Source organism: Chiloscyllium plagiosum, unplaced genomic scaffold, assembly GCF_037043375.1.
Source record: "Chiloscyllium plagiosum isolate Xiang-an unplaced genomic scaffold, Cpla_swu_hap1 HiC_scaffold_12, whole genome shotgun sequence".
Classification (NCBI taxonomy): Eukaryota; Metazoa; Chordata; class Chondrichthyes; order Orectolobiformes; family Hemiscylliidae; genus Chiloscyllium; species Chiloscyllium plagiosum.
Window position 1 is genome coordinate 11,941,011 of NW_028270150.1, and position 24,380 is coordinate 11,965,390.

The following is a 24,380-nucleotide window of genomic DNA, read 5'->3' on the forward strand; positions in this document are numbered from 1 at the left end:
AAGACAACCACCTCACTATTCTAATCCCATTGTCCAGCACTTGGCCCATACCCTTGTATATCTTGGCATTACAGGTGCACATCCAAATACTTCCCAAGTATTATGAGGGTTTCGGCCTCTATTACCCTTACCGGCACTGAGTTACAGCTTCCCACCACCCTCTGGATGAAAACGGTTTCCCTCACATTCTCTCTTAACCTTCTGCCCCTTACTTTAAATCTACATTTCTGGCCATTAATCTCTCTATGAAGGGGAAAGGTTTCTTCCTGTCTAGGAGAAAGTGAGGACTGCAGATGCTGGAGATCAGAGTTAAGAGTGTGGTGCTGGAAAAGCACAGCAGGTCAGGCAGCATCCAAGGAGCAGGAGAATTGACATTTTGGGCATGAGCCCTTCGTCACTCATTCCTGATGAAGGTCTTATGCCCGAAACATCGATGCTTCTGCTCCTTGGATGCTGTCCGACCTGCTGTGCTTTTCCAGCACCACACTCTTTCTTTTGTCTACCCCATCCATACCCTTTATAATTTTATCCATCTCAATTCTCTCACCTCTGAATCTCCTCTACTCCAAGGCAAAGAACCCCAGCCTATCCAATCTCTCTTCATCACTGCAACACTGCAGCCCAGTCAACATCCTGGGAAATTTCTTCTGCTCCTTCTCCAATCCAATCACATCTCTACAATGTGGATCCCTGAACTGCACACGATACTCTAGCAGCATCCTAACCAATGTTTGAAACAATTCCAGCATAAAATCCCTGCTCTTAAATCTCTGTGCAGAGGTTCATAAAGACAAGTTTCCCATATGGCTTCTGAATCACTTTATCTCCCTGTTCTGCTACACTGAGGGACCAGTGTCAAGATCTCTCTGATCCTTGGTGCTCCCTGGATTCTCCCAGTTTATCGTATGTGCCCTTGATGTGATGGCGCTGCCCAAATCCAGCCGTTCACGGGAAATGTGCTCCACTGATGATTTCCATGGACAGCAAATAGGCCAACTGTGCCTGGTTTATCTTGGACAATTGAGGAGTCGCGGTGGGCAAAAAGAAGCACGGTATGTAACAATTTGTAGGTTCTCTGTCACAGGTTAACTGTAAAGATTGTGCTGAAAATCATGCCACACTTTCCCTCAGGTCTTCACAAAATGTACAACATTCCAATTTAACCACCAATGTGATCAATTTTCCAATTGGCTTCAAGTCAGGACAAAAGCAATTCACACCATGTTTTTTCATTATCAGAAAATAATTCTATCTATTGAAACACACTTAACTTCAACAAATCACTGAGAAATGTAAGTGTGATTAATCTACTCCTGTGCCATTTAAACTATACCCCTTTAAACTGGCACGCGTTACAGAGAGGCAGTTGTATTGTGGCTGTATCATTGGACCCTTGCACTAACAGCTTTGTAACAAACTGTAGGTTAAACAATCAGAAGGCTGTCACTAGGCAGAATTTCCTAAACTCAATAACTCTTGTGCCACTTTGTCACAATGTATTCTCTTCGCTGCTTTGAAACTCCAAACCATTAACGTGAAGGAAGGACAAAGATGGTCGCTCATGACGCAGAGAGCAGGAATTTACTGTTCTGATGATGTATGGAGGAGGAAGGAAGTGTCAGATGATGTTCTTGGAGGAACAGCTGAGAGAACCTTCAAGCCACACAGACCATTAACAAATAAAACCATGTGAGGAAGAGACCACTAAAGCTAATGAAGTCACAAAACTTTGAGCAAGGGGAGGTTATGAGTGCTGGTTCTTCACCAGTGAAGCATCTGTATAATCATAAAACCACGTACCACCAATAAAGGCCACTTGACCCATCATACCTGTGCTGACTCTGTGGTAGAATAATCCAATTAGACCCACTGCTCTGATCTTTCCCCACATCCCTGCTATCTTTTCATCGAAATCTTTATCCAGTTCCCCTGTTGAAGGCTGTTATTGAACCTGCTCTTTCTGGCAAAGTTCACAATAACTCACTGTGTGGACAACAACATTTTCATCATCCCTTTGCTCCCACTTGCCAATTATCTGATAATGAGCCTTCCTGATAACGAACATTCCTGAAGAAGGGCTTATACCCAAAACGTCGATTCTCCTGCTCCTTGGATGCTGCCTAACCTGCTGCGCTTTTCCAGCAACACATTTTTCAGCTCTGATCTCCAGCATCTGCAGTCCTCACTTTCTCCTAATTATCTGATACCTTCCACTTCCAGGATATCAACCCCTCTGCCAGTAAACATGTTTGCTCCGATATTCCTCTATCAAATTCCCTTAAAATTTCAGGTGCTTTCTTTATAATGTCACTTCAGCTTGCCCACGCTAAAGAGAATGATCACAACTTCCCCAGTTTACCACTTTCAAATCTGTTTTCTGCTTTACAAGTTTCCTCCTAATGAATACTCATGCAGAAATAATTGTCCTGTGGCGTCATGTCATCAGAAAAGGATGAATGAGTCATGTGGAGGGCAAGCAATGATTCAAAGAGCCAATATCCTCAAATAACCCTATCATTTCATGTGGGAGGAGAGAGTTCGGAAAAACTTAAAACTGTTGCCATAGTAATATCATGAGCAAGTAATGAGCTTTTGTATGATTTAAGCTGCAAGTGCTTTGAAAGAAAATGTATCTCAACTCTGGTAGTTTTATGACTGCTCAGCATTTCCCTCTTCTCCTGATGGTGCTCTTTGGGACAATGAAGTGTTCGACTGCCTGTGGATATGACAGATCAATACATTTCAGACAGGAACATTGGAACGAGAGGAGTCCATTCAGACTCTTCTATCCATTCCACCATTCTGTTAGATCTAAACTGTCCACTCCCTGGTGGACCAATCTGGCCCCTCATGGATTCCCACCTTACACTTGAAGCCAGTAATTACACACAGGGAAGTAGATGTTTCTGCCAACAGCTGATTGTCCAATCACAGGCTCATTCTCTCCACATTTGCTGATGCTAGTTCACTCAGCCCACTTGAGAGCCTATGGTTGTGTTAGATCTCTGGTATCCTGAAGTAGCCCTGTGATGTCACAGGTCTGTACATTACTGAGCATAAATAGTACAGTGTGGGTGGAGCTAACACACACTAGAAAGGACACTCTTGAAGACACACTAGAGAGACACTCACTGTAAGAAGCACAAAGAGCACATGGACATGAACACATGAAAATGATAGAGTAGTCCTTTCTTAATGTAACCAGAATTGATGATTATCATTTATAGCTCTACTTGATGTGAAAATATATAAATAGTGTTACTTAAAAATCTAATCCTGAAGACAATCCATTTCTTTGGCTTCTCCCAAAGCAGGCTGTATCAAACCCAAAGTCTTGGACGGCATTAACCCCACCATAAAATGCAATGGTGTGATACGCCACCTAGAAATGATATCATTGTAACTATCTGCTACACAATGGGCTTCCATCTTTGATATTTGATTTTCCACCTACAGATCCTTTGGAAATCCTTCAGCCATCTTGGAAAAGAGACATTGTTGTTCACCTTAATGAAGGCTCCATATTGGTAGAGGAAAACCAATCTTTACAGCATTCTAAATGGCAGAAATGTACACCAGCTTTCAGTTTTACTGCTACAATCTTTGAAGATTCATCATGAACTCTCATCAACTAAAACTGCAAGAAGACGTGATAATGAGTACAGTGCAAGGAGAAATATTAAATATTAATTATATTCTTCCAAACCAAGAAAATAATCAATAACTTCAACCAAACTATGCAACAAAATTCACTGGCTTTAATCTTTGTACCAGAAAAAAAAAATCTATTTGGAATTGGCATATGTGGAGGGCATAGTTTCAGAGATTCTGAACAGCTTTGGATACCAAATCAAATGAAGAACAATTCACACACCTCTCTACTACATTTGGCAGAGCATCAGATCACGTGTCACACAAACACCAGATTAATGAGGAGCAAATTATATTTTACCTGACAGCTCTTGCTCAATATTTCATTTCCAGGACAAATAGGATACTGGCGGGATCATGTTTCAACAACAGTTATCAACTCTTAGGGGTGTCTGTAGATAATTTCATTAAAGACTGACATGTATTACATGAGCCATGCATCTTTGGAACCCTGTAAAAGCACCTCATTTGTGTCAGGATTGGCTTCTTAGAGAAACCAGTTACTGAACTTCAAAGAAAAGAGAATGTAACTTTAGAATAAGCAGTCTAAATAGTGTCTCAAACATTGTTCAAGTAGTATTATATCAACAGAAGTTTTATTTAAAGCAGAATTCTCTACAGAGAGTGAAGACTTCTTAAAACATAGTAAACCATCTGACCAGATGGAAAAAACCTCTCACATGAACAATGTGCCACATGTAACAACATCAATACAAAATTCTAAGCAATCAGTGTTACAATATCTTTGAACACCCTCATATCATACTCCCCTGCTTTGGAGTACTCCCAACTCTCTGTCAAAAAATGTATTAATGTCTCTCTAACTACCCTATCAAATCCTCTAGCCATCTTCCAAACCTTGACACTCCTCCTTTCATCCCTAACTGCACTTATGTCTATACATACCTAGTCATGCACAACTGCTTCCTAACATCTCTCCTGAATGGGTCGACCCTAATTCTCACACTATGTCCCTAGTTCACCAAACAGTGCGAGTAGTTTCCACTATTGACCTTGTCTTTTCCTCTTAATATCTTGAAGGCTTTGATCAAATCACCCTTAACCTCTTAAATACTACAGAAAACATTTGTAAATTTGTATAAATCTCTCCTCATAACATAACCCCTGAAGTCCAGGAATCATTCTTGTAAACCAACTTTGTACATCCTCCAAGCCGATTATATCCTAAGGTAGCACAGTGGTTAGCACTGCTGCCTCACAGCGCCAGAGACCCGGGTTCATTCCCCCCCCCCCCCCCCCCCCGAGGCAACTGACTGTGTGGAATTTGCACATTCTCCCCGTGTCTGCATGGGTTTCCTCCGGGTGCTCCAGTTTCCTCCCACAGGCCAAAGATGTGCAGGTCAGATGAATTGGCCATGCTAAATTGCCCGTAGTGTTAGGTGCAGGGGTAAATGTAGGGGAATGGGTGGGTTGCACTTCGGCGGTTCGGTGTGGATTGTTGGGCCGAAGGGCCTGTTTCCACACTGTAAGCAATCTCATCTAATCTAATCTGCTCACAGTACTCCAGGTGTGGTACCTAGACCTGTTCACATTACTCCAGGTGGGGACTAGCTAGGACATTGTATAATTACTGTATAACTTCTGCATCATTGTACAGTCCGTTCTGCTATAGCGTGATAGTTTTGTTCTCATGCAACCCTGTGTTTTACGAAAATCGTGTAATAGCAGCATCATTTAAACTAATGGGGCCAGAATTGTGTTATAAATAATACACATGTTAAAATTTCACGCTTAGGAAACAGTGCCTCCAATTCATCAATTGTGTTATCGTGAATTTGTGTTGATGAAACACACATTATAGCAGAACGGTCTGTACTCCCATTCTCCAGATATAAAGGCCAGCACTCCATTAGCTTTCTGGATTATTTTCTGCAACTGTTTGTGTAATTGTAAAGATCTATGCACCTGAGCCCCTAAATCTATTTGGACAGTGCTGTATTTGACTTTGTACCATTTAGAAAGGACCCTGATTTATCATTTTTCAGTCAAAAATGGATAAGTTCACACCTTCTTACATTGAGCTCTATCTCCCACGGTGATGTCCTTTCATCTAGTCTATCAATATCCCTTTGTAATTCAAAGTTTGGGAGAAGATTGTAGCTCGGGTGCTCGTTGTTGTGGTTCTGTTGGAACAGAACCACAACATCCCTTTGTAATTTTATGCTGTCATCTGCACTGTCTACAATGCTGCCTTGATGAACCTCACTAACTCTCTGTCTTTCTCTCTCTCCATCTGTCCATCCTTGTTAAATAATTCATGAAAGCCTACCTCCTTCACCAAGCCATTATGTTGATGACCTGCCCTGATATTATCATTTGGTTTGTGTTATATTGCAGTGTGATATCAACCTCTGGACATTTGTTGGTGATGGAGCAGGTTGCCAACAATTCTCCCTCCTCAGCGACTCTAAGGGGTCATTATTTTTTGGTGGATGATGGACTGTGAATAGATCTTAGAAGAAGAGATATCAAGTTATAGAGTCATGCAGCGCGGAGACAGACTCTTCAGTCCAACCAGTCCATCCCAACATAATCCCAAACTAAACTACTACCATCTGCCTGCCCCTGGACCTTGTCCCTCCAAACCTTTTCTATTCATGTACTTATCCAAGTGCCTTTAAAATGTTGTAATTGTACCGGCATCCACCACTTTCTCAGGAATTTCATTCCACTTGCGAACAACCCTCTGTGTAAAAAAAATTGCCTCTTATGTCTTTTATCAATATCTCTCCTTTCACCCTAAAATGTGCCCCCGAGTCTTGAAATCCCCCATCCCAGGGAAAAGACAACCGCCCTTCAGTCTATCTGTGCCCCTCATTATTTTATGAACTTCCATAAGACCGCCTCTCAACTTTCGACACTCCAGTGAAAAAAAGTCCTAGCTTTTCTCAAACCTTTCATTCCCAGCAACATCCTGGTAAACCTTTTCTGAACCCTCTCCATAATATAATATAATAACTCTCACCATAATAATGTCTAAGGTAGCAAGGTGTGGTTTATTACATCTGAGTAACTTCATGCAGGTTAACTCAAAGACATTAACACCATAACTAAATGGGCAAGATATTTGTGCCTCAAAAGGACATTCCAAATTCCCTTGATGTTTCACGCCCTGGCTGTGTTGTATCTCAGAGTGGGTGGAGTTTCAGCTTAGCTAAATCCTTTCCTATCCATTACCTTAGAAAACACAGTTTGTGCTCAAACTGTTTGATTGTGTACCTGTGATTTGAGACATTCTACACTACCAAGCTGCCATATCAAAGCAGGAATCTATTGAGCCTCATCAACTAAGGGTAGAGGAAGGCAAAACAGTGAAAAGACAAATGGAAAGGCTTGTTACCTGAATACACACAGGACACAGTATTCATAATGAGGTGGTTAACTTGGCAGCATGGACAGGAATAAATGAGTTTGATATGATTGCCAACATAGAGATATTGGGTAGAATCTTCCCAGACCTGGAACAATGTGGGTGTTCATGAGAAAACCAAAAAATCACAGGAGGAGCTTTTCAATGTGAAAGCAAAATGTCCCATTTTCCAACCGAGTGTTGAACAATGAAGTGAGATTCTCACCAGAAAGCAGCAAGAAATATATTTGCATGAACAAACATGAAGCCCGGGCTTTGGCATCCAACACGTACCATCCTCACTGCAACCTCATGTCACACCTTCAAACCACTAAAAGCAGTCCGACACTTCCATGCTACACTTTGGCGCGCACTGTCACCTTTCATTGGAATGCTTTGCACACAACGAGAAGCTCCCAACTCATGGGTTCGATCAGTGAGCATACTGTTATAGTGTCCGCATTTGCGATCTCAGTACTCACTGACATCGTGCCTCATGGATGTTCTTAACATCTCTGCCATGCCTTTTTGAATTTTGCTCTCTCGGTCAGAGCCTAAAGGTGCACTGCGTGTTTCTTGCATTTGATGCAGAGACAAATACAGGCAGCATGTAAAAGTAAAAGGGAATGAGGAAAATTGAAATAGGGCATCACGGTGGCTCAGCAGCTAGCACTGCTGCCTCACAGTGCAAGGTTTGATTCCAGCCTCGGGTAACTGTGTGACATTTGCACACGTCTCCCTGTGTCTGTTTGGCTTTCCTCTGGGTGCTCCAGTTTCTTCCCGTGATCCAGAAACATGCAGGTTAGGTGAATTGGCCATGCTATGTTGCTCGTATTGTTCAGGGATATGGAGGTTAGGTGCATTATCAGGGGTAAATATAGGATAATAATGTAGGGGAATAGGTTTGGGTGATTACTCTTCAAAGGCTTGGTGTGGACTTATTGGGCTGAAGGGCCTGTTTCCACACTGTATAGTGCAGTTAGTCTAACATTTGTTATTGAAAAAATGCTGAAATCCATTATCAATATTATGAATTTGAAAGCGTGGACTTAAGAGTACCTTTAAGAATAAGTGAATGCTGTTTGGAACTGAGAGCTTACAAGCCCCTAGATGTCAATCCCCAGTGTGCTAGAAATTTGAAATTATGTAACATTTTGGCTGTGAAATGGATACCTGAGTTGGTTGCTGTTTTGACAACAATTTGAATTTAACTAATCAGTTTAAATTATGCCCCAGGATACTAAAACCCAATCAAGTTTGAATTTATTACTTTGCCAACATTGAACCAATGAGACAACCCAATGTTGGAGATATAAAAATGCAGACATTTTGAAAACTGGAGACAGAGCAACTGCCATCGAGAGAGAGCCAAGAAATTAGGAAACTCTCTCTATCAAAGGTACCTTTTCAGATGAAACTTACTCACAGAAAAAAGAAAGAAGACAACCCAAAGAGATCTTCAGCCGGAAGAAGACAGGCATCGAAGCTGACAACAGCTGAAGGGTTTTGAAATTATGTTGATGTAATTTAAATAAGTTTTTTATTGAAATAGCATATTGTTTTAAACTTGGAGAAAGGTAATAAGCAGTTAAACGAAAAGGACTTAGAGTTGTGAATAGTTATTGTTTAATGTTCACTTTTACAGTTAAAAAAAAAATGATGTCATTTTCTTTAAATAGTGGAATTTGGGAGTTGCACTGTAACTCATATTTTAACAGATTACGAGGCGAGGTGGGTTTTTCTGGGTGAAAGTGAGGACTGCAGATGCTGGAGATCAGAGTCAAAGAGTGTGGTGCTGGAAAAACTCAGTTGGTCAGGCAGCATCCGAGGAGCAGGAGAATCGACACCTCGAGCACAGGTCTTTCATGAGGAAGGGCTTATTGTTTTGCCAACATTGAACCTTCATCAGGAAGCTTTTCTGGGTGTTTAGTTTAATTAACAGAGTGGTTCACCACCATGTCATAACAATCAAGGAGGTGGTAGCTGAACACTTTGTAAATCCTAATGCACCAGGCATCGTCGACATGGTTTTGTGAAATGGAAATTATGTCTGATAAATGTACTCAATTTCTTTGACAACATAACAAATCATTGAAGATGTAACAAGCAGGGTAGATAAAAGGGAGTCTATGGATGTGGCGTATTTAAATTTGCAAAAGACATTTGCTGTGGTGCAACCAAAATGGTTATTGCACAAGATATTGGGGATGTTATGTTAGCCTGGATAGAAAACTGTCTAACCAACAGAAGAAAGAGTCGGGATAGATGGATTATTTTCAAGTTTGCAAACTGGAGTGAAGCCATAGAGGTAGGATTAGGGTCAGGGGCCTCAACTCTTCACAACCTTAGATAGAATAGTGAAGAGGGCATTTGGTATGCTTTCTTTTTTTGGTCAGAGTATTGAGTACAGGAGTTGGGAGATCATGTTGTGGCTGTACAGGACATTGGTTAGGACGCTGTTGGAATATTGCGTGCAGTTCTGGTCTCCTTCCTATCAGAAACATATTGCGAAAATTGAAAGGGTTCAGAAAAGATTTACAAGGATGTTGCCAGGGTTGGAGGATTTGAGTTATAGGGAGAGGCTGAACAGGCTGGGGCTGTTTTCCCTGGAGCGCCGGAGGCTGAGAGGTGACCTTATAGAGGTTTACAAAATTTTGAGAGGCATGGATAGGGTAAATAGGCAATGTCTTTTCCCTGGGGTCGGGGAGTCCAGAACTAGAGGGCATAGGTTTAGGGTGAGAGGGGAAAGATATAAAAGAGACCTACTGGGCAACCTTTTCACACAGAGGGTGGTACATGTATGGAATGAGCTGCCAGAGGATGTGGTGGAGGCTAGTACAATTGCAACATTTGAAAGGCATTTGGATGGGTATATGAATAGGAAGGGTTTGGAGGGATATGGGCCAAGAGCTGGCAGGTGGGACTAGATTGGGTTGGGATATCTGGTCGGCATGGATGGGTTGGGCCAAAGGGTCTGTTTCCATGCTGTACACCTCTATGATTATAACTATAATCTATATTAATGACTTAGATGAGGGGACTAACTATATTGTAAGGTTAGAGTTGTGAAGAGATTACAAAGAAACCACAAAGGGTTATAAATATGTTATTTGGCAAGTGAGGAAAAGTGCGGTTGTCCACTCTGGTACAAAGAAAAGAAATGTAAAATATAATTTAAATAGAAAGAGAGTCTTTAGAATGTGTCTGGCTGTCCTCATACCCAAATCACAAAGTGCTAGACTGCAGGTGCAGCTACAAGAACAAATGGCATGTTTATAAATGGAAGGTCTGTAAATGCTGGTGCAGGGTAAAAATCGGGAAGTCTTGATCCAACTGTACAGGGCATTGGTGAGTTTGCACTTCAAATACAATCGGGAGGCTGTGCTTCTCTGAACAGATCCCAGAATCTAGGTCCAAAGAGTCTGAGATATTGCGCTGTCAGCTGTAGTATTTCCCACAGATTCATATAACTGACACCTCTCTGTATGCGCTCAATACCAGGCAGAAAACAGGGGTAAGTGAAATTCCTGCATTTAGTTTAAATAGTTTGCTGGTTGGTTTAAGACTGGATTAATAGCGTAGACACCTATTGGTGGTCACTTGTTTCTGACTCTGCTGTAAAGTCCACTTCCAGGGTATACACCCCACTGGAACAATGGCCACCTGCCTGAACACTGGCAACTGCCAACAGCGTAAAGATTGAGTGTTCTTGAGTCATAAAACTGGGAAAAACTGAACAGAATGAGGACTGTGACACTTACCATGAAGTGGTGCTTGCTTCCCATCATCAGAGCCGTGATTCCTCTTATTCCAAACCAGCTTCTGAAGTCTCTTTGAAGTCCCAATCCCTTCTGTCTCTCCGCTGCCTGGGTCTGTACTCTGAATAAATAAAACAGGAAGAATCAAGGGGAGTGTACGCAAGGTAAAGGAATGGATGGATACGTCAATAGATTACAACACAGTCAGCTGGAAATGGATTTATGTGGTTTTAGACCAAGTAGCCTGCTTATGTTTCCTACGTTCAAATGTCACAGGCTATACTTGTGCACTCTGGAAATCTTAAATCTAGAACTATTAAAGAGAAAAGACAGTTGAAAATCTGGATGCCCTTACCCGCTGCAAAGATGGTCAAGGCACTGCTTTGGTTAGCACTGTTTCCTCACAATGTCAGGGTCATGGGTTCGATTCCAACCTCAGGCAGCTATCTGTGTACAGTTTGCATGTTCTCCCTGTGTCTGTTTGGGGTCCTTTCAGATGTTTTGGTTTCCTCCCGCAGTACAGGGATGTGCAGGTTGGGTGGATGGACCATGCTGAGTTGTCCATAGTGTACAGGGATGTGCAGATTGGGTGAATGGACCATGCTGAATTGCCCATAATGTACAGGGATGTGCAGGTTGGGTGGATGGACTGTGCTGAATTACCCATAGTGTACAGGGATGTGCAGGTTGGGTAAATGGACTATGCTGAATTGCCCATAGTGTACAGGGATGTGCAGGTTGGTGGATGGACAATGCTGAATTGCTCCATAGTATCCAGCGATGTGCAGGTTGGGTGGATAAGCCATAATAAAATCCCCTTGCGAGGTTACAGGGATGTCTGGGTGGCCTGCTCTTTGGAGGATTAGTTCAATCTCAATGGGCCAAATGACCTTGTTCTGCACTGTAGGGATTCAATGAATCAATGAAAGCCTCAAAGGTTTCTTCATTAAGACCATGTTTACAACTCTACTCGTGGATTAGGTGTGGTTCCATGGGATGCACTTTTACCCTCAAATCTGTAGTTCTCAGTCTCATTCTAGAGTTCATGAAAACCTTGATGGTGATGGAAATATTCTTTATCAAGCTACGGGGAGGAGGGGAGGAGGGGCGGAGGGGAGGTGGGCGGAGGGGATGTGTGCGGAGGGGAGGTGGGGGGTAGTGTTTCCTTCTGCTCAGATAGTTTTGGTACAGTGAAAGCAGAGAGGTGTGGATGGGGAAGGAATGGTGGAAAGTGAGCATTAAGAAATAGTTAGCATTCCTTTTGGGGACTTTGGAAAAGACAGAAGGTAGGAAAGTTAATAGAGAAAGGCTAGCTTGAGGAGGAGAAGGGAGAGTTAGAAGAAGAATTAAATTTTAACAATGTCTCTCCCACACTCAGAAAATCTCAAAGTGCTTCCCATTTAACCAAATACAGTTTATCACCACAAAGAGAAACACGTTGTTGAAGCTTTTGAATGAGAAACAAAACAAAATGTCCACTTTTAGATGCAATTCCACAATTGGACAGCACTTGCTGAACAGTCCTGTGTCTGTTAGAAATAAATTGAAATCAATCAGTTAAGCTCATAACATGTGTTATGCACTAGGCCAGAACCTTTCAAAATAGTTCAAGAAAGTAGCCCAGACCCTAACTTTGTTAGTTGTTTAAAGCAGGTGTACAGTGGATATTCCAGGAGGGATGCAGCTGGTCAAATCACTTAGTTTTAAACAAAAAACAATTTATTTACAAGATTACCAAATGAAAGACAAACTAAAGAGAATAGAATACCAAATAATGTAACCTATCCAAAAACCCAACTGATCATCCCAACTTAATGATGCTGTTCCCAATACTTGCAACAATCCCCATAAACACCCCTTGACACAAAAGAAAAAAAAACCAAACACAGAGTCTTACAGGAGAGAAGTCAGTGAGAGAGTATCAGCTTGGACCTGCTTCTTTGGGTCCAGCAGCTTTTTCAACACCACTGCTCAAACCCAAACCAAACCAGAGAAAAGCTGAGCTGGGAGAACTGGCCACTCCCCTTTCATTGCAAAAATGTTTTTTTTTCAAAAACTTGAAAGCCTGTTGCCTGAGGCAGTATCTGTTAGCTATAATCAAACTGGCCCTAAAACCCTTGAACTCCAGACGTTTCGGAGTCTGTGTCTTTCACAAGCTCTTGAGAATTCACCAAGGGCACCATAGCCTTGTTAAAGGAGCAGCTTTGTTACACATGGCTCTTCTATGTTTGACAGGAGTAGCATAAATTTCTGTGGAGGGCCACATTCTCTGAAATCAAAAGGAATATGTTCAAGAAAAACAAAAATTGCCGGAGGAACTCAAAAGAACAGGCAGAATCTGTGAAGAGAAAGCAGAGTTAACTGCAATATGTTCAAGCCTTACACCTGTCCCAAATAACCCAGTAGCCTATATTTCCCCTTTGTGTTCTCCATGGTAACACCAAACAGTTAATCAGGCAATCAATCAGCACCGTTTTCCCCCATTGTATAAATTGTTGCAATCATTGAAAATTTGGTATTTGTCCTGATGAAAAGCTTTGGTAACATGTTCCCCCTTCTCAGCAATATTCAAGTTCTAAATACTTCTAAAAGTACAGTTACTGCTCTATGTTGGGAATGTGGCAGCTGATTGTCACACAATCAGGTCATATAGACAGTTGTAAAATTGGTCATTTGATCATCTGATTAGTCTGAGGGATAATCACTGGCCAGGATATTGTGGAGAGTGTTAATTGCAATGTTATTGTACACCAGTTGCATGTAATTCAATACGTACGGTAGATCTGAACTAGGGATTCACTTCCATTCCTAAAACTGGGAACTGATTCAAACTGTAGTTGATAGGTGAAGAGATGTATGTCTCGAAAAAAGAAGCATTTGCAGAGTGACTTCAGTTCTATCCTTTGAGGAGTAGAGCAGGGAATTTTTTAAAATCTAAAATCAAAGTATTGCAGTAGATATTTAACACCCACCTGAGAAAATAGGCAGTTCCTCAGTTTAATATTCAAGAAACACCATTCCTGTAATAGCTTGCTTGTTTGGGGACAACTTAGGGAATATGATTAAACCTCTGGAATGGGACTTGAATGCGTAACTCATAGACTCAAGAGTTGACTCATTTTCTACCCACTGAATCAAAGCTGATGGTAGTGACTCCTTCAGCGAGCCCAGGTACTTTTCGACTGAAAATTCTGATTGACAGGTAAACACAGGGTGGGCAGTTTAAGAAGGAAAAACAGTTGGAATTTGAATGGAATGACTGATGTGTGAACACTGCCCCTAACCATCTCAGAGACAAGTTATCAACAAATATGTTATGCAGCTCTTAATGAACTTGCAAATGTCTGACTCCTTATTTCTGGCACATGATGTCTCTGTTAATCGCTGTAATCAAGAAAGAAAGAGAGAGGAACTAAAGCAGAAACAGAAATTGAGCAAAGCAGAATAAGAATATTTGAGCAGTTCTGGTCAGTGTTTACAGGAAAGACGTATTTGTTCCACAGAGAGAGAGAGAGAGGAGAGAGAGAGACAGAGAGAGAGAGAGAATGCAGAAAAGATTTATGTGAATGTGCCAGGACTTGTTTACCAGCTATGAGGAGAGATTGAGTCAGTGAGGGCTTTTTGCCTTAGGAGGGAGGAGGATGAAGAGTGATGAATTGATCGGTTACCCGCTCACTGAGAGGCCTGGATGGGGTGCACAGGGAAGATCTGTTACCCTCCCACGTACTGGAGAGGTTAATTACCGATGGTGGGGGCACAGCTTTAAGGCAATTGGTAGAAGGATTAGAAGGGATATGTAGAGGGAGGGGTGATGTGGGGGCAATGTGTAATGGTATTTCAGGCCAGTAGGCACCTTGGTCTGCCCCTATGTCCACAAGGCTGCAGACTGGATGCTAGTAAGTGGGATTAGAATGGACCGTTTATTCAGTCAGCTCAGACATGTCAGTCAGAATGGCCTCTTTCTGTGCCATAACCTTTCTGTGTTTGCAAAAGATGGCATTAGATGGAATACCTGATTGACACATGGTGATTTCAATACTCCATGCTTTTGGTGGGGCCATGTTTAGCTACAAATGAAGGTCATTCCTACAGATTGCAACAAACCATTCGCCCCTGGCATCTGCCCAATGTTAAAATCTTGGTGCACTGATTAGCCAGAGCAAGCCTGAGAAAGTCTGGCTTCCTTATCCCTTACCTTCACCAGGTGATTGCCTTCATTATTCTTGGCAGGTTCCTTGAAGACGGAATCATCATTTTCTGGAACAGGTAACAGGAAAAGCAGAGTCAGAACTGAGCAGGAACTGGTGCAATAGGTGTTTGTCTGTGTGCGTGATTATGTCAATATGTCTGTGTGCCTGCTTGTATTTGTTTTTGTATGTATTTGTGTCTCTGTTTCTGTGAGTTTGTGTGTGCATGTGTGTCTGTTTCTGTGAGTTTGTGTGTGCATGTGTGTCTGTTTCTGTGGGTTTGTGCGTGCATGTGTGTCTGTTTCTGTGAGTTTGTGTGTTAATGTGTGTCTGTTTCTGTGAGTTTGTGTGTGCATGTGTCTGTTTCTCTGTGTGTGTCAGTTTCTGTGAGTTTATGTGTGCATGTGTGTCTGTTTCTCTGTGTGTGTCTGTTTCTGTGAGTTTATGTGTGCATGTGTGTCTGTTTCTCTGTGTGTGTCTGTTTCTGTGAGTTTATGTGTGCATGTGTGTCTGTTTCTCTGTGTGTGTCTGTTTCTGTGGGTTTATGTGTGCATGTGTGTCTGTTTCTGTGAGTTTGTGTGTGCATGTGTCTGTTTCTCTGTGTGTGTCTGTTTCTGTGAGTTTGTGTGTGCATGTGTGTCTGTTTCTCTGTGTGTGTCTGTTTCTGTGAGTTTGTGTGTGCATGTGTGTCTGTTTCTCTGTGTGTGTCTGTTTCTGTGAGTTTGTGTGTGCATGTGTGTCTGTTTCTCTGTGTGTGTCTGTTTCTGTGAGTTTGTGTGTGCATGTGTGTCTGTTTCTCTGTGTGTGTCTGTTTCTGTGAGTTTGTGTGTGCATGTGTGTCTGTTTCTCTGTGTGTGTCTGTTTCTGTGAGTTTGTGTGTGCACGTGTGTCTGTTTCTCTGTGTGTGTCTGTTTGTGTGTGCATGCGTGTCTGTTTCTGTGAGTTTGTGTGTGCATGTGTGTCTGTTTCTGTGAGTTTGTGTGTTAATGTGTGTCTGTTTCTGTGAGTTTGTGTGTGCATGTGTGTCTGTTTCTCTGTGTGTGTCTGTTTCTGTGAGTTTGTGCGTGCATGTGTGTCTTTTTCTGTGAGTTTGTGTGTGCATGTGTGTCTGTTACTCTGTGTGTGTCTGTTTCTGTGAGTTTGTGTGTGCATGTGTGTCTGTTTCTGTGAGTTTGTGTGTGCATGTGTGTCTGTTTCTCTGTGTATGTCTGTTTCTGTGAGTTTGTGTGTGCATGTGTGTCTGTTTCTGTGAGTTTGTGTGTTAATGTGTGTCTGTTTCTGTGAGTTTGTGTGTGCATGTGTCTATTTCTCTGTGTGTGTCAGTTTCTGTGAGTTTGTGTGTGCATGTGTGTCTGTTTCTCTGTGTGTGTCTGTTTCTGTGAGTTTGTGTGTGCATGTGTGTCTGTTTCTCTGTGTATGTCTGTTTCTGTGAGTTTGTGTGTGCATGTGTGTCTGTTTCTGTGAGTTTGTGTGTGAATGTGTGTCTGTTTCTGTGAGTTTGTGTGTTAATGTGTGTCTGTTTCTGTGAGTTTGTGTGTGCATGTGTCTGTTTCTCTGTGTGTGTCTGTTCTGTGAGTTTGTGTGTGCATGTGTGTCTGTTTCTCTGTGTGTGTCTGTTTCTGTGAGTTTGTGTGTGCATGTGTGTCTGTTTCTGTGTGTGTGTCTGTTTCTGTGAGTTTGTGTGTGCATGTGTGTCTGTTTCTCTGTGTGTGTCTGTTTCTGTGAGTTTGTGTGTGCATGTGTGTCTGTTTCTCTGTGTGTGTCTGTTTCTGTGAGTTTGTGTGTGCATGTGTGTCTTTTTCTGTGAGTTTGTGTGTGCATGTGTGTCTGTTACTCTGTGTGTGTCTGTTTCTGTGAGTTTGTGTGTGCATGTGTGTCTGTTTCTCTGTGTATGTCTGTTTCTGTGAGTTTGTGTGTGCATGTGTGTCTGTTTCTGTGAGTTTGTGTGTGAATGTGTGTCTGTTTCTGTGAGTTTGTGTGTGCATGTGTCTGTTTCTCTGTGTGTGTCTGTTTCTGTGAGTTTGTGTGTGCATGTGTGTCTGTTTCTCTGTGTGTGTCTGTTTCTGTGAGTTTGTGTGTGCATGTGTGTCTGTTTCTCTGTGTGTGTCTGTTTCTGTGAGTTTGTGTGTGCATGTGTGTCTGTTTCTCTGTGTGTGTCTGTTTCTGTGAGTTTGTGTGTGCATGTGTGTCTTTTTCTGTGAGTTTGTGTGTGCATGTGTGTCTGTTACTCTGTGTGTGTCTGTTTCTGTGAGTTTGTGTGTGCATGTGTGTCTGTTTCTCTGTGTGTGTCTGTTTCTGTGAGTTTGTGTGTGCATGTGTGTCTGTTTCTCTGTGTGTGTCTGTTTCTGTGAGTTTGTGTGTGCATGTGTGTCTTTTTCTGTGAGTTTGTGTGTGCACGTGTGTCTGTTACTCTGTGTGTGTCTGTTTCTGTGAGTTTGTGTGAGCACGTGTGTCTTTTTCTGTGAGTTTGTGTGTGCACGTGTGTCTGTTTCTCTGTGTGTGTCTGTTTCTGTGAGTTTGTGTGTGCACATGTGTCTGTTACTCTGTGTGTGTCTGTTTCTGTGAGTTTGTGTGTGCATGTGTGTCTGTTTCTCTGTGTGTGTCTGTTTCTGTGAGTTTGTGTGAGCATGTGTGTCTGTTACTCTGTGTGTGTCTGTTTCTGTGAGTTTGTGTGAGCACGTGTGTCTTTTTCTGTGAGTTTGTGTGTGCACATGTGTCTGTTACTCTGTGTGTGTCTTTTTCTGTGAGTTTGTGTGTGCACGTGTGTCTGTTACTCTGTGTGTGTCTGTTTCTGTGAGTTTGTGTGAGCACGTGTGTCTTTTTCTGTGAGTTTGTGTGTGCACGTGTGTCTGTTTCTCTGTGTGTGTCTGTTTCTGTGAGTTTGTGTGTGCACATGTGTCTGTTACTCTGTGTGTGTCTGTTTCTGTGAGTTTGTGTGTGCATGTGTGTCTGTTTCTCTGTGTGTGTCTGTTTCTGTGAGTTTGTGTGTGCATGTGTGTCTGTTTCTCTGTGTGTGTCTGTTTCTGTGAGTTTGTGTGAGCACGTGTGTCTTTTTCTGTGAGTTTGTGTGAGCACGTGTGTCTTTTTCTGTGAGTTTGTGTGTGCACGTGTGTCTGTTACTCTGTGTGTGTCTGTTTCTGTGAGTTTGTGTGTGCACGTGTGTCTTTTTCTGTGAGTTTGTGTGTGCACGTGTGTCTGTTACTCTGTGTGTGTCTGTTTCTGTGAGTTTGTGTGTGCACGTGTGTCTTTTTCTGTGAGTTTGTGTGTGCACGTGTGTCTGTTACTCTGTGTGTGTCTGTTTCTGTGAGTTTGTGTGTGCACGTGTGTCTGTTACTCTGTGTGTGTCTGTTTCTGTGAGTTTGTGTGTGCATGTGTGTCTGTTTCTCTGTGTGTGTCTGTTTCTGTGAGTTTGTGTGTGCATGTGTGTCTGTTTCTCTGTGTGTGTCTGTTTCTGTGAGTTTGTGTGAGCACGTGTGTCTTTTTCTGTGAGTTTGTGTGTGCACGTGTGTCTGTTACTCTGTGTGTGTCTGTTTCTGTGAGTTTGTGTGTGCATGTTGTGTGTGTTCCTTTTCTCAGCAGAGAGCGGCGCGAGCTGGGCAGAAGTGAGGTTGGAGCGCAGAGCTGGTCGGGAAGGTAAGTGATTGATATTTGAGTGGATGTGTTCTATCCCCCAGACCCTACATAGTAGGGCCTCCCTCCCATCCTCCTCCTCTAACCTAACTTTAAAGTCCACAGGTAAGCTACTCAGTGTTCTTGCTTTGGAGACGAAGTGTAGAGTAATGGCAGCGCAGGCAGTGGAATGTTCCTCCTACAGGATGTTCGAGGTAGGGGTGACCACCGATACTCCTGCCAACTTCATCTGCAGGAAATGCAGTCAGATCCTGCTCCTCACAGAACGAGTTAGGGAACTGGAACTGGAGTTGGATGAACTGAGGATTATTCGAGAGGCTGAGAAGGTGATAGATAGAAGCTACAGGGACATAGTTACGCCAGAGAACAGAGGTAGTTGGGTAACAGTTAGAGGTGGGAAGGGGAGGAAGCAGGCAGTGCAGAAATCCCCTGTAGTCATTCCCCTAAACAATACGTATACCGCTTTGGATACTGGTGGGGGGCGACAGCCTAGCAGGGGTAAGCTGCAGTGACCGAGTCTGTGGCGTGAGGTCTGGCTCTGAGACTCAGAAGGGAAAGGGGGAGAGGAGGAGAGCGCTAGTTGTAGGAGACTGTCTAGTTAGAGGGACGGACAGGCGATTCTGTGGGCATGGGCGAGACTCTCGGATGGTTTGTTGCCTCCCGGGTGCCAGGGTCCGAGACGTCTCGGACCGTGTCTTCAGAATCCTTAAGGGGGAGGGTGTGCAGCCAGAAGCCGTGGTGCACATTGGCACCAAAGACATAGGTAGGAAGAGGGGTGGGGAGGTCATTCAAGAGCTCAGGGAGTTAGGCTGGAAGCTAAAAGCTAGGACAGACAAAGTCGTCATCTCTGGGTTGTTGCCGGTGCCACGTGACAGTGAGGCAAGGAATAGGGAGAGAGTGCAGTTGAACACGGGGCTGCAAGGATGGTGTAGGAGGGAGGGCTTCAGGTATTTGGACAATTGGACTGCATTCTGGGGAAGGTGGGACCTGTACAAGCAGGACGGGTTGCACCTGAACCAGAAGGGCACCAATATCCTGGGGGGTAGGTTTGCTAGCTATCTTCGGGGGGGGTTTAAACTAATTTGGCAGGGGGGTGGGATCCGGACTTGTAGTCCAGCAAGTAGGCTAGCTGTTTGTCAGGATGTCCAAGTATGTGGGGAGGCTGTGAAGAAGGTAGCACTGACAGGGAATACTTGCGGACACAGAGATGGGTTGAAGTGCGTATACTTCAACGCAATGAGTATCAGAAATAAGGTCGGTGAACTTAAGGCGTGGATAGGTACCTGGGACTACGATATTGTGGCCATCATGGAAACGTGGATAGAAGAGGGACAGGAATGGCTGTTGGAGGTTCCTGGTTACAGATGTTTCAGTAGGATTAGGGAGGGTGGGAAAAAAGGAGGGGGGGTGGCATTGCTAATTAGAAATGGTATAACGGCTGCAGAAAGGAAGTTTGAGGGGGATCTGCCTCTGGAGGTAGTATGGGCTGAAGTCAGAAATAGGAAAGGTGCAGTCACCTTGTTGGGTGTTTACTATAGGCCCCCCAATAGCAGCAGAGATGTGGAGAAACAGATTGGGAAACAGATTTTGGAAAGGTGCAGAAGCCACAGGGTAGTAGTCATGGGCGATTTCAACTTCCCAAATATTGATTGGAAGCTCTTTAGATCAAGTAGATTGGATGGGGCGGTGTTTGTGCAGTGTGTCCAGGAAGCTTTTCTAACACAGTATGTAGATTGTCCGACCAGAGGGGAGGCCATTTTGGATTTGGTACTCGGTAATGAACCGGGACAAGTGATGGGCTTGTTAGTGGGTGAACATTTTGGTGATGGTGACCACAATTCTGTGACTTTCACCTTGGTTATGGAGAGAGATAGGTGCGTGCAACAGGGTAGGTTTTACAATTGGGGGAAGGGTAATTACGATGCTGTAAGACAGGATCTGAGGAGCATAAGTTGGGAGCATAGGCTGTCGGGGAAGGATGTCGTGGAAATGTGGAACTTTTTCAAGGAACAGATACGACGTGTCCTTGATATGTATGTACCTGTCAGGCAGGAAAGAAATGGTCGTGTGAGGGAACCTTGGTTGACGAGGGAGGTTGAATGTCTTGTAAAGAGGAAGAAGGAGGTTTACATAAGGTTGAGGAAACAGGGTTCAGACAGAGCAGTGGAGTGTTACAGGATAGCCAGAAGGGACCTGAAGAAAGGGATTAGGAGAGCCAAGAGAGGGCATGAAAAATCTTTGGCGGATAGGATCAAGGATAACCCAAAGGCATTTTATGCGTATGTGAGAAACATGAGAATGACGAGAACGAGGGTAGGTCCGATCAAGGACAGTAGTGGGAGACTGTGTATTGAGTCGGAAGAGATAGGAGAGGTCTTGAATGAGTACTTTTCTTCAGTATTTATGAATGAGAGGAACCGTATTATTGAAGAGGTGAGTGTGAAACGGACTGGTAAGCTAGAGGAGATACATGTTAGGAAGGAAGATGTGTTGGACATTTTGAACAACTTGAGGATAGACAAGTCCCCCGGGCCTGATGGGATATATCCTAGGATTATGTGGGAAACAATAGAGGAAATTGCAGTACCGTTGGCAATGATCTTTTCATCTTCACTGTCAACGGGGGTGGTACCAGGGGACTGGAGAGTGGCGAATGTTGTGCCCCTGTTCAAAAAAGGGAATAGGGATAATCCCGGGAATTACAGGCCAGTTAGTCTTACTTCGGTGGTAGCTAAAGTAATGGAAAGGGTACTGAGGGATAGGATTTATGAGTATCTGGAAAGGCACTGCTTGATTAGGGACAGCCAGCACGGATTTGTGAAGGGTCGGTCTTGCCTTACAAGTCTGATTGAATTCTTTGAGGAGGTGACCAAGCATGTGGATGAGGGTAGAGCAGTGGATGTAGTATACATGGATTTTAGTAAGGCATTTGATAAGGTTCCCCATGGTAGGCTTATGCGGAAAGTCAGGAGGCATGGGATAGAGGGAAATTTGGCCAAGTGGATAGAAAACTGGCTAACCGGTCGAAGTCAGAGAGTGGTGGTAGATGGTAAATATTCAGCCTGGAGCCCAGTTACAAGTGGAGCTCCGCAGGGATCAGTTCTGGGTCCTCTGCTGTTCGTAAGTTTTATTAATGACTTGGATGAAGGCGTCGAAGGGTGGGTCAGTAAATTTGCAGATGATACGAAGATTGGTGGAGTTGTGGATAGTGAGGAGGGCTGTTGTCGGCTGCAAAGGGACTTAGATATGATGCAGAGCTGGGCTGAGGAATGGCAGATGGAGTTCAACCCTGCCAAGTGTGAGGTTGTCCATTTTGGAAAGACAAATAAGAATGCGGAATACAGGGTTAACGGTAGGGTTCTTAGTGTGGTGGAGGAACAGAGGGATCTTGAGGTCTATGTTCATAGGTCTTTGAAAGTTGCCACTCAGGTGGATAGAGCTTGTAAGAAGGCCTATGGTGTATTAGCATTCATTAGCAGAGGGATTGAATTCAAGAGTCGTGAGGTGATGTTGCAGCTGTACAGGACTTTGGTTAGGCCACATTTGGAGTACTGTGTGCAGTTCTGGTCACCTCACTTCAGGAAAGATGTGGAAGCTTTGGAGAGGGTGCAGGGAAGATTTACCAGGATGTTGCCTGGAATGGAGAATAGGTCGTACGAGGATAGGTTGAGAGTGCTAGGTCTTTTCTCATTGGAACGGCGAAGGATGAGGGGTGACTTGATAGAGGTGTATAAGATGATCAGAGGACTAGATAGAGTAGACAGTCAGAAACTTTTTCCCCGGGTACAAGAGAGTGTTACAAGGGGACATAAATTTAAGGTGAACTATAATTTCACTTATAGTTAAGGAGATGTCAGGGGTGGGTTCTTTACCCAGAGAGTGGTGGGGGCATGGAATGCGCTGCCTGTGGGAGTAGTAGAGTCAGAATCTTTGGTGACCTTTAAGCGACAATTGGATAGGTACATGGATGGGTGCTTAAGCTAGGACAAATGTTCGGCACAACATCGTGGGCCGAAGGGCCTGTTCTGTGCTGTATCGTTCTATGTTCTATGTTCTACGTGTGTCTGTTTCTGTGAGTTTGTGTGTGCATGTGTGTCTGTTTCTCTGTGTGTCTGTTTCTGTGAGTTTGTGTGTGCATGTGTCTTTTTCTGTGAGTTTGTGTGTGCACGTGTCTTTTTCTGTGAGTTTGTGTGTGCATGTGTGTCTGTTTCTCTGTGTGTGTCTGTTTCTGTGAGTTTGTGTGTGCATGTGTGTCTGTTTCTCTGTGTGTGTCTGTTTCTGTGAGTTTGTGCGTGCATGTGTGTCTGTTTCTGTGAGTTTGTGTGTTAATGTGTGTCTGTTTCTGTGAGTTTGTGCGTGCATGTGTGTCTGTTTCTGTGAGTTTGTGCGTGCATGTGTGTCTGTTTCTGTGAGTTTGTGTGTGCACGTGTGTCTTTTTCTGTGAGTTTGTGTGTGCATGTGTGTCTGTTACTCTGTGTGTGTCTGTTTCTGTGAGTTTGTGTGTGCATGTGTGTCTGTTTCTGTGAGTTTGTGTGTGCATGTGTGTCTGTTACTCTGTGTGTGTCTGTTTCTGTGAGTTTGTGTGTGCATGTGTGTCTGTTTCTGTGTGTTTGTGCTTGTGTTGTTGTGTGTGTGTGTGTGTTTGTGTTGCTCTGTGTGTGTGTGTTTCTATTTGTGTATGTCTGTATGCATATATTTTGTGGCTATGTGTGTGTAGGAGTTTGTAAACATTTGTACGAGTGTCTGTGTATGTGTGTCACCTGTGTATGATGTGCTGGATCATGCATACAGGCATCTGCTTTTATACACTTTGTAGTTGATAGTTGGTATAGGTGACTGTGTGGCGTTTTGAAAATCCAAACTGGTACGGATTGAAAAGCAATGGGAAGGTGGAGGCCTACAGTGTGTGACACATTGAAGCAAGCAATAACAGGAATCCAGGGGAGGGGCAGTTGAAGGTGAAAGGACAATATGATGGCATCTCCCAGAAAATGTCCAGATTCAGGTGGCAACTCTCTGTCAAATGTTTAAAAGGCATCATCAGCAATCGAACTGTTGGTGCCATTGAGGTAGTTTCTGGATCAGTGGTGCTGGAAGAGCATAGCAATTCAGGCAGCATCTGACGAGTAGCAAAATCGACGTTTCGGGCAAAAGCCCTTCATCAGGAATATTCCTGATGAAAGGCTTTTGCCCGAAACGTCGATTTTGCTGCTCGTCGGATGCTGCCTGAATTGCTATGCTCTTCCAGCACCACTGATCCAGAAACTGGTTTCCAGCATCTGCAACGTGATGTACTGATTGCTTTGAAACAGTAAGGGAACTGCATACATTTTCTCCCGACACACAGTTTATAGTTGACGAAAAATAAGGAAAGGGGATAGCCAGGTCAATTGAAATATTTTTAGAGATTCTACAGGATTCAGAGATAGTTAACGAGAAAGCAGGACCGGCCTGGCCAAACTGGGACTGCTCCCAGTAAAATTGAGAACGTCTGCTCACCCTGTCCTTGTGTGTGTACTGTCTCCTATGTGCACGTGAACATTTGCACGCGTGTCAGTCCGGTGTGCATGTGTTACACCAGCCACCTCAGTAAGGAACTCGATGGGAATGGAAGGATGGGTAAAGGTAAGATCCCCTCGTCTGGCATTGCCCCAAAAACTCAGGGAGGAATGCCACCCTTCAACAACACACCTGGAACGTCTCGCCTGGAGTGAGGAATCCCACTTTGAATTCTACATTTCTAAACTTCTAACTCAATTTATGTCATAAAGGACTCAAAGGGTT

The 24,380-nt window shown here is 43.5% G+C and overlaps 1 protein-coding gene across 3 annotated transcripts in view; it reads right to left on the reverse strand.

Moving 5' to 3' along the window:
* LOC122555427 (SAM domain-containing protein SAMSN-1-like) overlaps positions 1-24,380 on the reverse strand; it is a 173,849-nt gene that overhangs the window by 113,197 nt on the left and 36,272 nt on the right. For all 3 annotated transcript variants that reach the window (XM_043701420.2, XM_043701419.2, XM_087992454.1), the window contains 2 exons: positions 14,975-15,036; positions 10,783-10,900 (listed from right to left, as the gene is read on the reverse strand). In XM_043701420.2, the coding sequence (XP_043557355.1) occupies positions 10,783-10,900; positions 14,975-15,036 (180 nt within the window). The remainder of the gene's footprint in view (positions 1-10,782; positions 10,901-14,974; positions 15,037-24,380) is intronic.